Source organism: Myiozetetes cayanensis, unplaced genomic scaffold, assembly GCF_022539395.1.
Source record: "Myiozetetes cayanensis isolate MyiCay16 unplaced genomic scaffold, myiCay2020 scf1, whole genome shotgun sequence".
Classification (NCBI taxonomy): domain Eukaryota; kingdom Metazoa; phylum Chordata; class Aves; order Passeriformes; family Tyrannidae; genus Myiozetetes; species Myiozetetes cayanensis.
This window is the reverse complement of record NW_026086604.1, coordinates 116324350-116339822: the sequence shown is the minus strand read 5'-3', so window position 1 is coordinate 116339822 and position 15473 is coordinate 116324350. Positions and strand designations below refer to the sequence as shown.

Sequence of the window (15473 nt, the reverse complement as noted above, 5' to 3'; positions counted from 1 at the left end):
CTTTATCTGCTTGGTCAGATTTTATACAATTAGGTGTAGTTCTATTTATTCACCACTGATACATGGTATTTGTCCCAGAAATCCATCAATAAAACCACCTCTTCTGTTCTCATTTTTCTCTTCTTCTGCATTGTCATGCTCCAGTCACAGTTTTGAAACTGCAGTACTTCATCCCTTAGTTGGGTGCAGTAGTCCTCATTAATATACAAGTATAACTTATTTTTCTGTAGTTTATTTAAAAATGAATATGTTTTAATATGTTTTTCCTTTCTTTCAAAATTTAGGTGGAGAACAGGCCAAAGTATTATGGAAGAGAGTAAGTATTTTCCTCTTTTATATATTTGTTGGGTGTACCCAAAAGTTATTGTTCTAGAACTAAAAAAGAAAGCCACAGTGGAGGTCTAATAAAATATTTTATTGTACCTTTCACTTCAACTAGGAGCCAAATATATTGAAAGCCTAATGATTTAGCTATGTTACAGTCCAGTACTGCTGCTCACAATCCATGGATTATGCTGCTGTGTGAGCCTGCATGTTTATTTTGCTTTTCTCATGAGAGTTTAAGAAAAGAAATATTGTCTGAGCTCCTTCATCCTTTTTTGTTTTTTTGGGTTGTCGCTTATACGTCCCAGTGGTCCTGCAATGGCCTAGGGAGGAGAGAAGCAGCTTGTCTCTCTCACTGCCTTTTTGTGTATGTTCCTATGCTTTCACCATCCTACACAGCTGTGGAAGTGTGTGTGTATCCTACTGCTGTGTAAATGCTGTTCTCCCTGATGAAGTTACAAGGTTCAAAATACACAAAGAAGAGGTGTATTTTTATTGTAAGGAATGTAACAAACCACTGGAGTATAATTCCTTTGTGCTTAGCAGTCTTCTTGCCCATAAATAGCTTGGAAGGGGCTGGGTCATGCACTGCAGGGAGATTTGGGCAGGTGAAGTTGAAGGACAGAGCCACTGCAGCAGCCACCCAAGTAAAGGCATTTGGCCTTTACTAGAGTAATCTGCTGAGACCCCAGCCCTTATCTCTTACTTAGATCCCATGTTCTATTTTTCCTTCCATCCCAGACCGTCTGTGTTTAATGATCCTTTTCTACCATCAGAAACCTCAAGAGCCTGTAGCTTTGCCCTCAATTACCCAAGTTTCATTTTTAAAATATTATCTTTGACAACGAGGCATTGAGATCTAGCCACTAGAGTACTACAGAGCTGAAGACAGTACCTAGTTGAGTAACACATCACACTTCCTACAGCAGGACTTGTAAAACCATTGCCACAGCCTCTTATCCAGGGACCTACCTGGGTTTGTGGAGCAGCAGAGCTAGCACAAACTGTAAGATGTCACCTTGGTGAACCTGTCCAGGCAAGATCACATTAGTTGTTATCATTCAGAAAGAAGATTTCAGAAGCACTGGGGAGGTCCTATAAAACCAATTGACTCAGTGTTCAGCAGTACTTGGAAAGAGAAACAGGGATTTTTTTTTTTAGGTAAAGAAACTGAAAAAAAATATTACTATATAAATCTGTGACATGGCTGCATTTTAAATAGGGCACATAGTTCTGGTGCCTCGCTACCCCTTCCTCCTCCATCCTTTTTGCAAAGGTTGTAGAAGAAGTCAAAGGTATGGCAAAGGGCAAAAATGGTGGAGTAAAGGGATGCAGCTAGGAATGCAGCTCTTCCCACAGGATATCCTTCTCCAGTTCATTGCCATGGGCAGCCGCAGAGACCAAAAGCACCAAGATCTTAAAGGGTTTACAAGTGAGATTCTCAAATTCATGAAGGGTAAGGTCACAACTGATCAGACACAATTGCGGCTAAACCAGTGATGGATGGACAGGGATGTGAAGTGATAGAAATATGTCACTGCTTCCTATAGTCCTTCTGTAAGCATTTCTTGTCAGTTGCTGTCACAAGCAGACATCTGAGTTCAGGGGAACTTGTACACTGTACAAGCTGTTTTCATGCTCTTAAAAAAAATGTACAAAAAATATCCATAAGAAAGCTTGGATTACCCAGTGCTTACCACCCATGGATAAAGAAATTTCACAGGTGCCCCGAACATCCTGTCCCAGTGATTTGTTAAATTGATCACAGGGAGAACTTTTGTCCTAATATCTAACCTGCAACCTGGTATGGTTTATAATACATTTCTTTTGGGGAATAGTTTATGCTGATTATTTGTAACTAGAATTATGAATTACCTTGAGTTCACTCATAAATTCATGTTTAAATTATGTCATTTAGGGGATGCTCATTTCAATTTGGATGGAGCAGTAACTGAGTGTGTTCCCCACCTGTACAGACAGAAAAGATAATCAATTTATGTTACTTTTAATAAAAAGTCACTCTGAAAAGGTCACCAAAACCTAATATTTTCAACATACATTAGTTATGAAAAGACCACATAAAGAGAATGGAACAACAATTGCATTTACATCCAACGTGTTTTTCTTCTCTTTCACTTCCTCCCCAGAGGCAGTGTTAGGGATGTGCCACTTCATATGTATTGTCAGAAAAGAGAAAATGCTGAAGGCCAGTACCTTTTAGTGCTTTTTTTCAAACAGCAGCAAAAATAGAAACTTTCAAAACTGCTGAAGAGACCCTCAGAGACTTATCAGCTAGCAAAATGTGCGTAGGAGTTAAAACTCAAACTGCTGTCAAGACTGCATTTATACTGATGGAGAAATCACTGCTAAATATTGATTATCATAAGGTTAATTGTGCATCCTAGGTTCTCTTTCTTTCTTAAAATAGCAATGACAAAAGAATCAAAGAAGTATTGCTTTTCTCTAACACTGTGGAACTCATTGGAATGAAGAAAACAGGGTTTTTTCAGTAGTATTCTGTACCTTTCTCCACTTTAATATATTCAGAATAGAATTTTGAACAATTGCTTCCATTTTTGTCTCAGTTTCCCTTACAAATTTGAGTAAGCATAGTTAATATAAAAATTAAGCAAACTGATAATAATAAAGACCTATAATTTTAATTATATTTAAATATTTAAGTATATATATATATATATAAATAATTCAGTGTTTTAAAATGCCTTTGTGCCTAGTTTTCGATTCTGTTGTAAGGCCTCTAGAAAGGAATCAACAAATAGGGGTGTAGACTGATAGAAAAGTTGTGAGAAGGCAGGGCATTTACAGAAAATAATCTTTGGGAGCTGTTGATTGTTATACTGACTGAAACTGCATATACAGTGTAATTTTTGGTTTGTCTCTACACTGAACTTGTCCAGGCTGGATGGCTGTTCTGCTGCTTGGACACTCTCCTGATGGCTTGGACCACGATGCTCTAGAGTGCTGAAGTTTTCAAATGGTTTCCAGGGTGGAGGAGGACGTGTTTCTGGTTGGATTGTTGTATAAGTCACTGAAATGTCTTCCCTTAGGTTTCACGGGATCATTTCTCGGGAGCAAGCAGATGAAATACTTGCTGGCGTAGAAGGAGCATATATCCTCAGAGAAAGCCAGCGGCAACCCGGCTGCTATACTCTTGCTCTCAGGTAAATGCTGCTTTAATAGAGGCTTACAGTTCAAGTGTAAATGTGTTTAATGGAGGGGATTCTGTCAGCTTGTTGTAGAAATACATTGAGAAGCTTGGGATGCTGCTGCTCAGAGAAGTAAGAGTTTGTTATTCAACTGTAACCCTAGCTGCAAACCCACTGCCCCTCACAGGTGCATTTCCTTGAAAATATTTCCACTCCTCGCTTAGCTGTGTCATTCAAAGCCTGCCCATGAAGTCCTAGAGATGCTGTGGGCTAGTGGCAAGAGGAGAAGATAGCTCAGTTGGGTTTTAACAAACTCATTGGCAATACCTTGCAATTTTTATAGTATTATTACTTCTGTGAGACATGCTCAAACTAAAAGTCTGCGTTTTTACCCTTCTGCTGGTAAACTAGGAGGAAAAATCCTTTAAGGAATTACCCCAAGTAGCTGTGATACAGTGCTGAAATCTTGCTTAGAATTTGTATTGATGTGCAGATGGTAAAGCTGGAAAAGCTGGTGAGTCATGCCAACTAAAAAGTGGTGTAAATTAAAACCAACTTCTGTCAGCTGAAAAAGAACAAACACAATTTTTTAGGGTTTTGGAGAGAGATTTCAAAATAATATATTGAAAAAATACTAAAGGATGAGAATTGTGGCAAAATGCCTATTGTTTTGATACAACAACATGATTTCTAAACCCATCTGGATCATAATTTGTAGAATCAAAAACTGAATTTTATTATAAATTGTGAATTCATATGAAAAATGTGGGTGAAAAATAAGAGGCTTAAACACTTTCATTTGAATGCCTCATAAAGTATGCAGAGACATACAGTTTTGATGCAATATAAGGACCATTTAACCCAATATAATATCTTTGAATCCTCTAATCAATAGTGGGATTCCAACCGCAGTGTTGCAAACTGAATGTGCTACTACAGCACTTCGATTTTTAAAACACTTTTAAAAATCTCAATAGATTACACCTGCCATAAATAGGACCAAAGTTTTCCCACATAACTTTGGGTATTCAGTTGGGCCCTGAATTAGGAGCTTGCTCTCCCTAGCTTCCTAAGAGAGCGTGATTCAGGCCCCTAGGATTTGAATTACTTGCTAGAGATGACCATCTCTCTTCTTGGACTGTAAATATGCCCATGGTGGTTAAGCACAGGCTTTCTACACCTCAAAAATGCTTCAGGATGGAAGAGTCTTTAACACAATTACGCATCCCAATTGCTGTGCTAGATTCCATAGGATTTAGATTTAATCACATACATCTGGGTCATGTAGGTTGTTGTGGAGACTTGGCTTCAGTTCTGTGGTCCAGTCCCTGTGATGGAGTCAAGTTTGGGTTCAAACTTGGGTTGGTCTCTCCACAGAGGTCCAGTTGCAGCTGTGTGCATGTTCCATATGTAATCCAGACATATAGGTTTGTCAGTGCAATTACCTCCTGAGTGTTTTACCAGTCTGAATTCTCTCTCTCTTCCTTCTCTCCCTCTATTTTTTCTGATGTTTGCAGATTTGGTAATCAGACCCTAAACTACAGGTTGTTCTATGATGGGAAGCACTTCGTTGGGGAGAAAAGGTTTGAATCAATCCACGATCTGGTTACAGATGGCTTGATAACATTGTATATAGAAACAAAGGCTTCTGAGTATATTTCCAAAATGACAACAAACCCCATATATGAGCACATTGGATATGCCACTTTGCTTAGAGAAAAAGTGTCCCGGAGGCTGAGCAGAACAAAAAATGAATCAAGAAAAGCAAGTGTAACAAGTGAAGAAAATACTCCAGTTGAAAAGGTAAGTATTCATTTTCAAATTTTGGTAATTAATACCAGTCTTTCTATCAAATCCGAGAGGAATACTTTAATAAGTATCCCACGGAAAAGTTTACATCCTGTTAATATGATACTGGCTCCAAACTCATATTTGACTGGAGCTTATGGTGAAAACTTTCCAGTAAGTTCCTAATGCAAATGTTTTCACCATGTAAATATAAGGGTATATACCATTTAACTGAAGAATTGCATCTAAAATTGACCACAAGTTATATTTATCCATGTAAACTCAAGCATTTTCCACAGTAGGATTGTGAATGTGGTTCCCACTGACCCTTCACCACAGCTCAAGTTTGTTACCTTTCTGTACGTGGTCCAAAGCTCCTCTTCTCTGCCAAGCCTTTGGTGGATGGGTCGCAAATTGAAATATTGTGTGTATTCTTCCCTTTCTTCTCATGGATCTGAAATTGGGATGTTGTCTGTTTGCTTCCATTTCTTCTTGCTCTTTGCATTTGAAGTGGGCTTTCCTTGATCTCCTTCTCTCATGCACCTGTATCCCATAGCATTATATGGACTAGGACTTACTTATATGATGATAAATTGAGAATTCTGTCCAATTAGAAACCATCTGAAGATGTAAAATTAGGAATTATTTTACATATGAGAAGCAGCTTTGTAAGCAGTGACATGTGGATGTTTTCATATCCCAGGTGGTAAGGCAATAAGAAGTGTCAAAGAAAACTTTTTTTTTTAGTCTGGTGATTGCACTGAATTGACTTACTGACATTTGTTAAGTGCACTTCTGCAGCATGACTGTTGATTTTAGTGTTCAGTATGCTGGCTAGCTAGTTGGGAACTAGATCCAGTTTGGGAAGCAGGGAGTGAATTTGTCATCATACAGTCATGATGAATATGAAAAGAGGTTGGCTTTTCTGTATGTATCCTCATCTCTCTTGGACATTTCTGGCAGAATTATCTGTTGGGTTCACATATCTGCATTGGCTGATTATATACTAGTTTGGATTGCTCAGTAATAATAATTGCTTTAATAAATGACTTAACATGTAAATATCCTCTGTAACAAATGAATTCCATTAACAATGACATTTTTTAGGGAAGGTGTACTGACACAGGGAAGGCCTTTGGACACTGGTACAACAACAAGTCCTCCATTCAAGTTTTATTTCAAAATTTATCTACTGATGACAATAGATTTTGGTTTAATTGAATGGTATTTATTATCTAAGAGGAATAGATGCCATTGAGACATCCAATGCTCCTTCAGTTGATTCCTGTGATTGGACACTAATTGATATTTAGTTCTGTAACAGGTATAAGAAAGGGAATTTTTGCTTTATTTAGGGCACAATAAGAAATAGTCATAGTGCAGTGTGACAAACTTTTTCTGTGTAGGTGTTTTTGTGTAAGAGAACGGTCCAGAGGTCGTTCTGGAGCTGGACCATCACTGGGATGATTGTAAACATTGTTACATTATATAATAATAATGGCCAGTCTTCACGAGTGAAGATCCGGGGAAGGTCTTTACACCTTCCAGCCTGCGGAGCCCCTGGTGGTCTAGTGGTAAAGGCGCGGCGCTATCACCGCCGAGACCCGGGTTCGATTCCCGGTCAGGGCCACTCCCGGGCAGGTGGGGCTCGTTAGCCCTTAAAGGTAACCCACCTACGTCCTAAGGACCTCGCTGCCACCGTCCAAGCTCGCTTGGCCCCGGCAGATGAACCTTAGGATTAAAGGGTGGGCTCAGTTCCGCGCACACTGTGTCTCACCTAAAAAATCCAATGCGCAGGCTGGAAGGTGTAAAGACCTTCCCCGGATCTTCACTCGTGAAGACTGGCCATTATTACATTACGGTAGTGTAATAAAGCAGTCATGGCAATTGAAGATCATGCTACATTCTCTAGGAAATAAATCAGGAGAATTTATTTTGTGCCAGGAAAAATACAGTTTCAAAATTGTTTCATTTTACTTACAGTTCTGGCAGTTGAGGAGCAATGGTCTTTTGTGGTTCTCAAAGGCCTCAGAAGGGTTTGCTCTAGTACCATATATTTCACAGAAGATTGTGTTTTCTGTTGTGCTTCGGGTTGGATGTCATTCCTAAGGTTGATACTGTAAAAACTCTTTTAGACCAACAGAAGGCAAACTGTTGCTGAAGGGACCTGTGCCCTCTCTCCTTCATCACAGCCTTTTTGCTGACCTACAGTTCTATGCAGCTACACAATATGAAAATGGTGTAGACTAGAAATGGCCCCAGATTAAAACTGGAGAAGTTTAGAAGAAAAAACATGTGAATTTTCAGCCAGATCTGCTACCTGATCCATCTCATATGAGTGGAAATGCAGCACAGAGGAGAGTGTAAGACTCCTCTCTGATGACTGCTCAAAAAATTGTCATCTTGGCTTAAAGTGAGTGGAGTTCTGCATTCTTAGTTCCAGATACTTGTGCTTGAAAATGTTTGGACTTTGTGTGTAACACACTGTCAATAGTGAAAACACACCTCCGGACCTCATTAGTGACTGTATTAGGTCTTCTTTTGCACTGCAGCTGAATGAAATTTAAATGTTTAGAATATTATTTACCTCTGAGGTGGTTCATGATGTGAAAGGCAGTACCCCAGGTCCTTACCCTACAAGGACTGGTGCTCATACAGATTTCTGTACCTGCAGGCAGTAGCAGCCTGCTAGGCTGGGCTTTATGGCTGTGCTGTCATGTAAAAATAGCTGGCTTCAGTTAAGCCACTACACTGTTGGCAACCCTTTCTACCTTCTTCCCACTGAGGGGAAGAGCAGAAGGAGGAATAGCAGCTGTTTCTAACATATTTTCCTTGCCAGGAGAAGTAGGAGCAATCACAGCTATAAGAGGAGTGGGCTAAACAGGCAAGAGAATCTGCTCACAAGCTGAAGACCTGAAGTAGCAGCTGAAGCCTGTGTTGATGATTAGGACTACCGGTGGCTTTCTCTACTGGCACCAATACTTTTCCACCATTTCATGTAAATCCATGTGAAAAAAGATCACGTCAACTAAATTATTAGCAACTGAAAAAAAAAGTCACAGAAGTCTGTATGGTGAAGCCTACCATAGCTGCTTTTGATTCTTGTGTTCCTGGGGGAAGCTTATGATAGGTTTGATAGCAAAGACTCGGGAGTCATCTTCCCATTTGTTAGTGCTAACATATAGGGGCTAAGGAGGATAAAGGGAATGTAATGTTTGTTTTTATATAAACTTTAGAAGTCCTCAAATACAAGAATATTACAGGGAAGTAATAGTTCAGTGAGAGCTGTATCAGATGTTTTGCTTGAGGCTGCCATGTGTTGTACAGCATTTTAGGCAAAGGCCATGGTTTGCCCAGAAATCACAACCTTCACTCACTTCAACCCCTAGAAGTAAGTGAATGAATATTCAGGATGGCATTTTTCTGCAAAGCAAATTCTTTGCTGCAAGTGTGAAAAATCATTGATGTTTTTTTCTCTGGCCAGTTTAACAGGTAAAATGTTGTTTTCCAGTTACTGAGCCAGTTTATTTGAAAGTGCTGCCTAGAGTATTTTGAATGTTTCAGAAATGATGTGAGAAAGCCATACATGCAGGACAGAAACTTTCATTATTTCTCAGGAATAAGATGAGAATTCAGTGCTCTAAGGTTAAGCATCAGTACTCCTCTTACCAGATTAGGCTCTTTACAAGTGAGATTTTGTTTCATACTGAAACCAATTCCAGAGTGTGAAAGTGCAGCTGAAGGCATTCATCTCCTTGCTGGGTTTGTTAACACCATCCAGGGATTCTGTTCGTTCTGTCACCTCCCGTGTTGACAGCAGAGATTATTCGATGTCTCAGTCACTCCAGCGCCTCCGCTCCCCGTGGGGTAGGTCAGTGGAGGGGGGCCACCAAGGCACAGGATGGCAGGAGGAGCCAGCATTCAGATCAAATGTCTTGGTACTGCCTGGGGTACCTGTCTGTTCCCATAATAATAATTTCTTTGAGGTTGTAATTAGTGGAGTCATGCCCATTCCAGAAGGGAGATGTGATGATTGGGCTGGATGAAGCTGTTGTTGTTCCCGTCTTCTTATCCAACGCTTTTTTGCAACAGGCCTAAGAAAACATTTATTCTTTAAAGTATTTAATGCAGGTGTTTCATCCAGAAGTTATTTCTGTCTGACTTTAGGAAGCTGCTTGATTTTTAGACACAGTTTCCAAATTTTGGTCTGAATAGTTTAACAGATGTTTAATCTAAAAGGAGCCATGATGATTTTAAGGAATGAAGTGTTGTGGGAGAACAGCATGCTGCAAATACTTTCTTACTCATGTAGGCAATTGTAATTTTAATGTTATCCAGCTTCAACAAGGATTTTGGGTAGAGAAATAGGGTTTTTTGTACAAAGAACATTTGAAGATCACATGTTGTCTGTTTAGGTTTATGATTTAAACTTGGGCAAGTTGTGATCACCTGCTTTATGTTTTTTTCTGTTTATGGAATGCTGTACTTGGTGGGCAAATAAACACATACTAGAAGATGTAGGGCAGATAAGTACCTGGTACTGGTACATACTGTAATTAATTGCCAGTAGTTCAAGTTAATAGTGAATATAGAAGTGTAACTTGCTGTAACCAATTAATCTTCACATTTAGGAGAAAAAAATTGCAGTAGACTGTCAGTAAAATCTGTAGTTCTGAAACATTTATCACTATTACATTTTCCTGCAAATGCTGCTCTTAACTGCGTCAGCAGTCTTTGTATCTCAGACAAGGGGGAAAAAAATCTTCCATTCTTATTTCTAATCCTACCTCAGCAAGTGTAATTTGGGAAAATATATTCAAAGAATTGAAATGCTGGAAATAAATGCAAGCTGGAGTTTCGTGAATGCTCTGATCAGGTAAAATCTGTTGCAGTTGCTGATGAGAAGTCATCATGGTTCCCTGCTCTTGGCACTTTCAATCCCACTCCTATGACCTGTCCTGGGCACAACTGCAGCATCCCTTGCCTTGGGTGGGCCCTGGATGCTGTGACACAGTGCCCTGTGTCAGGCAAAGGCTCTGCCCCACACATTGTTTCTTTGCTAAGCTGGTCTGATGAGAACGGTAGGCTGGAGTTAAAGAAAACCTTTGGCAGCATTTGAGCTTAATGTATTTGCAAAAAGAATGATCTTAACCTATCTGACAGAGGACAAACTGTTGGTAAATGCTCTAAAGATTAAGGAAGGCTTTTTCAGTGCCAGGTCTCTGCTTACATGGATTCTGGCAAAGCTCCCATCAGCTTCTCTCCTAGTCAGATCTGGCTCGAACATACTGGCTCAAACATACTGCCTCAGTTCAAACATACTGGTTGTACATGAAATAAGAGTTTGCTTGGAGCCTGGGCTGGAGCGCTTGTTCTGCTCTCTGGATGCAAGTACATGCCAGAAGCAGCACGAGACATTTAGTGATGATGGTCTGTACAGAACAAGTGTAGCAGTTTGAGCTAAACCAAGAGCAAGCTGTATGTGGAGTCTACGCTTCAGAGAAGGACAATGCAGAAAACTGTTGCTGTTTGACTTGGTAACCTCTCTATATCTGTTTTCTGTAACTCATAACTGGACATTGAAGTGCAAATGACAGAGCCCATAGTGAATACTGCAGCTAGAACTAAAGAGCTGAAATGATAAGCATATTATGGAGTCTGGGAGGCTGTAGATTTCCTTGGCAGAAAATCCAACACCAGTAATAGACAGATAAGAAAGCTATTCCTATTAAGGCAAAGGTGACAGAAAAAGAAGAATAACTTTGCTAGCAGTTGTAGTTGATATTACTGTGCTCATTAGTTATTCTGCTCACACACAGTTTCCCACAGAAGAAAATACAGGACTTCCAGGGAAAAATATTTTCTAACATCCCTTAATTGGAGATGTAATCTGGTTTGGAAACTGTATTTTGGGGGCACTGCAGTTTTTCTTATATCAAAACTCTACAAGAGACAGTTAATTTTAAGACAACCTTTGGTTTCATTCAATTTTTGTAAGTATTTGCACTTCTACATTGTTATTCACACCATGTTCATTTCTGAAAGGTTTTTAGTCTCATACTTGCCACTCCAATTTTGTCTCTTCATTGAATTTTCTAACTGCTGATAGCCAATAACAAAGAAATCTTTTCAGTCCTCCATTTATTCATTATTCTTCCCATTCTGCAGCTCCTCTAAACCTCTAATGGTCCTATTACAGGTTGCTAGACAGTGTTTAATTCTCTGCTGGGATGTCTATCCAGATGCTGAGCATTTCCTTCCACAGGAGGGCTGCAGGGTACTGTGCTGTCCCAGCAGCAGATCCGGGGGTTAAGAAGATAATGATCACAAGCATCTGTTCCTGCAGACTCTGGGCTAGAAACACACTGATAATTTGACATGGTGTGTTCTACATTGCCTTCAACTCCTTGCCTTTTGCAGCATGCTTGGTCAGAACAAATAAAAATGCTCAGTTCTGCATGGTCATTAACAACAGACCATCATCTTTTATTAGAGGCTGCAGTCTCACTCCTCTATGCACAACCACAGAATTCACAAGGGACTTCTCCCTGGCAGTACTGATTTTGCCTAGAAGATGCTCAGACACCACAGTGATAAAAGCAACGTAAAGCTTATACACAAAGGTGGCCTTTATCTGCAGAGTTAAGTAATACATGCAGGGATAAAAGGTGTGTGGCATTTTTGCTGCTAGAAGCAACAAACTAATATATCAAAATGACTTTGGGAGTAATGAATTCCTTTCATCAGTCACTCGGGCTTGTCCTGCAAGAGTAGTATTCTACACACAGATTACTTACATGTAGATACTTAATTGTAGCATGTCCTGACATGAGTACTTAACTACATACCTGACTGTGTTCTTTAAATAACTGTTAGCAATTCAGCAGTGATTCCATCCAGAATATTCTTTGGTATTGTACCACAGCAAGGAGAAGTTTATATGAATATAGTAGATCTACTGGCATATGTATTTTAGTAAACAGTTTTGTATTTCAAATGACAAATATTATCATACTGAAAATATAGTCAGTTGATCATTTTCTTTTGCCCTTCAATATTGGCATTCTTCTGTGTTTTCCAGCTGTGTCTCTTTACAGCTTTTTGTTTGTTTAAAGCATCATAAATATAAAATAGGCAATATATAAGATATAAAAATAAGAAAGCTACCATAGTAAAATCATGGAAAGTGCCTTTCAATTCCTTCCCTCTAGCTGTCTATGTTTATGCACAGTATAAGGGACACTGCTTTGTAGTTGACTGTGGCACTCCTATTACCTAATATTTTGCCTCATTAGGCAAGGATTTTTGAAAGAAATAATTTGGATTAATTTTAACAGTAGTGGAAATTGAGGGAATCAAGAGAAAGAGTTTCCATTGCAAAGTATTTGCTTACTTTGCTTCCCTGAACTGTTAACATCTCTCCAGGTTCCTGGTTTATGTTATGTTATTACTGTCAGCTTAGAATTCATTTTTGCCTTAAGCATATAAGTGATATGATTATGCCTGAAGAGAGCTTGTAAGTTGGAGACAATACTGATTTACACAAATGACATGATGCAATGGGTATAATCTGATCCAAATACTACTGAATTAAGGGGAAGGCCCCCAAGGATTTCACTGAGTCTTGGAGCAATTCAGAGCATTGCTAAGCATATGGAGCAAAGGTAAATATGAAGTTTGTTACAACCAAAGTGCTTCCCCATCCAGAGTTTTTGAAGGGTAGCCGAATGGAAGTGATGTGAAACCTTCATGTCTGAATACCCCAACCATAGATTGAAATTTTCTCAAATGAGGATGTCAGTTTAGTCCTAAAAAATTATTCAATACAGCAGAAGTGCTTATAATAGTCCTAAGGCAAATGCCACTTGGCTGTTCAAGTACAGTACTCTATCTGCAGCTAGGCTCTGCTCAATACATAAATTAAGCTTTTTCTCCTGGGTATTTTCCTGTTATGAGCATGTTAATAATTCTACTAAAGCTAAATGTTTGTTGCATAAAACCCATGCTTGCTTTAATGTATTAAAAATAAAAGCTTACATGAGGGTATTTTATCTTGGCTTTTGTACTCTTTACACAGTTTGATGGTATTAAATTTGTATAAACAAACTTCCATAGGGATTGGGATGGAGCCTTCAGCATAAACATTTCATTTGTCTAGCCATTGGAAAATGAAAAGGCATTTTTTAAGTAAAAATCTATACTTCATTATCTTGCATGAATCTTGAAACACTGTGTAGCAATAGGCACTAAAATTTTACAAGCACCTTTTTTGAACTGCCATGTTTTGATCTTGGAAGACAAGTGTTCTAATTCTTAAGTATATGAGAAGTATTAATTTCTGTTAGTGGAGGACTTTGAATTAGTGTCAAAAGGAAAGTATTTAAATAGTATTTTTTCTTTATATTTTTGTTAGAAAATCTTTAGTCACATTCATGTTTAAGTCATACATTTTCTTAGCTAATTATAAGGAAAAAATAACCTGTCTTCCGCGTTCATGATGGACATCACAAGAGATGATAGAACTGAAATACAGTGTTGAACATTGCAGGTTAGCTATTAAGGGGAGGAAACAAACCAACAGTGAAACACTAGGATAGAGTGCCTGGGAGGGGGTAACAAAATCACCCTCATTGTAAGGCATAGGAACATGTGAGAAAACATCTGGAAGAAATGGCATAGCATTTGTATCTGAGGCAGACAGGAGAAAAATTTCCTATAGTATCTTCCAGTCCTTTTTCTCTGGTTTTCTTGGTCTGAAAATATATTATTTAGGCTCTGATTCATCTTGGCAAGATGAAGACATCTTACTAATGTAGCTAAGGAGCAGTTATTTGATTCCTCTCGATGTGAGAAGGGTACATTCCACCTTCAATTCAGAATTACCACTGCACTAGAGAGAAATTAACTGCAGCCACAAGCATGTCCAAGGCTTCCATAAAATGCTTAATGCTAGCCATGATACACTAAGTTCTTCCTCTTCTATATCCTCTGCAGACCTGCCAAGGAAAGCCTGATTTTCTATGTCCCTATGAGCTGACCAGCACTTGTCCCATCATGCTTTAGATATTGTCCTTTCTGACCATAAAATGTCTATGTCGTATTCACTGAGTGTCTTCTTCCACACCCCGGGTGCAGTAGGTTTCACCCCTGAGGCATGTGGGCACTTGACTGAACTCAGGTGCAGAGCCCCAGCAAATGCCCTCTTTTTATCTGGGCTCTCACCACAGAGAGCCAGGTTAGCAGCCTGCACCCACACCCTGTAGCTGGGATACTGGGAGTCCAGGTGCATGTATCTCCCAGGTCACTTTCAGGCTGGGTCAGCAGCTGCCAATTGGGCACAGTCTCAGGGAGTAGAAGTCGACAGCGCTGCCAGGCAGGAGAAGGCAGCAGCCTCAGCAGGGTGACAGCTAGTACTGGCCATAGAGAAGCACATGCTGTTGACTGTTCTCAGCTGAGTTTTGACTACAAAGGTCAGGAACCAGTATTTTTTTATAACTGCTCATATTTGGAAGAGAGGACGCTGTGGTGTGAGAAGTACAAATCGTAACAGTGGGCTCTTTCTTGTAATGTATTCTCAGCCCTGCAGAACAGTGGGACTGAGCACGGTAGTCAGCAGGGCTTATAAAGAATGAATACTGCCAGTTAGACTTGATTGCCTTTTTGGTAGATTTACAAAAGTACTGAATGAAAAGAATGCAGCAGATGCAGAATAATTGGATTTTTAGCAAAGTAGTACAATGTCCCATGAAATCGCACTCTTGACATTAATTCAAATTGGTTGGCTCATGAACATGGTTTCATGGACCAAAAATAGGTAGTGGAATTTCAAGCAAAGAATAGAGATAGACAACAACTTGATAAGCTGGGGAAAGGTGGCTGATGAAGTACTGCAGGGACAGAAGTTTCATTTAAGATTTTTATTGATCTGGAAAAAGTGCATACAAGACATTACCAAAAACTCAGGATGGTTTGGCGTATGATGTCACTCAGTATAAGAATTTAATCCCTAGGAACATAATGAGTGTATATGACAGAAATATCAAGAGAATCTCAATTAGAATTTGTAAGAAGACAATTTGGCATGTTTTAAGCACATAGAAAGGAGCCAAGCCACATACCTGCAGTAGCTCTTCTCTGGGGAGAGTCATTTGCATTGAAGCCAGGTGTGCCACTATTAAGCAGGGGCTGGAGGTG

General features: G+C 39.4%; 1 protein-coding gene across 1 annotated transcript in view; it reads left to right on the top strand.

Moving 5' to 3' along the window:
* The window catches only part of LOC126649470 (5E5 antigen-like), a 97829-nt gene extending 92672 nt beyond the window's left edge, over positions 1–5157 (top strand). The window contains exons 5-7 of the mRNA XM_050333682.1: positions 285–316; positions 3393–3506; positions 5009–5157. Coding sequence (XP_050189639.1) covers positions 285–316; positions 3393–3445 — 85 coding nt within the window. The 3' untranslated portion in view covers positions 3446–3506; positions 5009–5157. The remainder of the gene's footprint in view (positions 1–284; positions 317–3392; positions 3507–5008) is intronic.
* The last annotated feature ends 10316 nt before the right edge of the window (positions 5158–15473 follow it).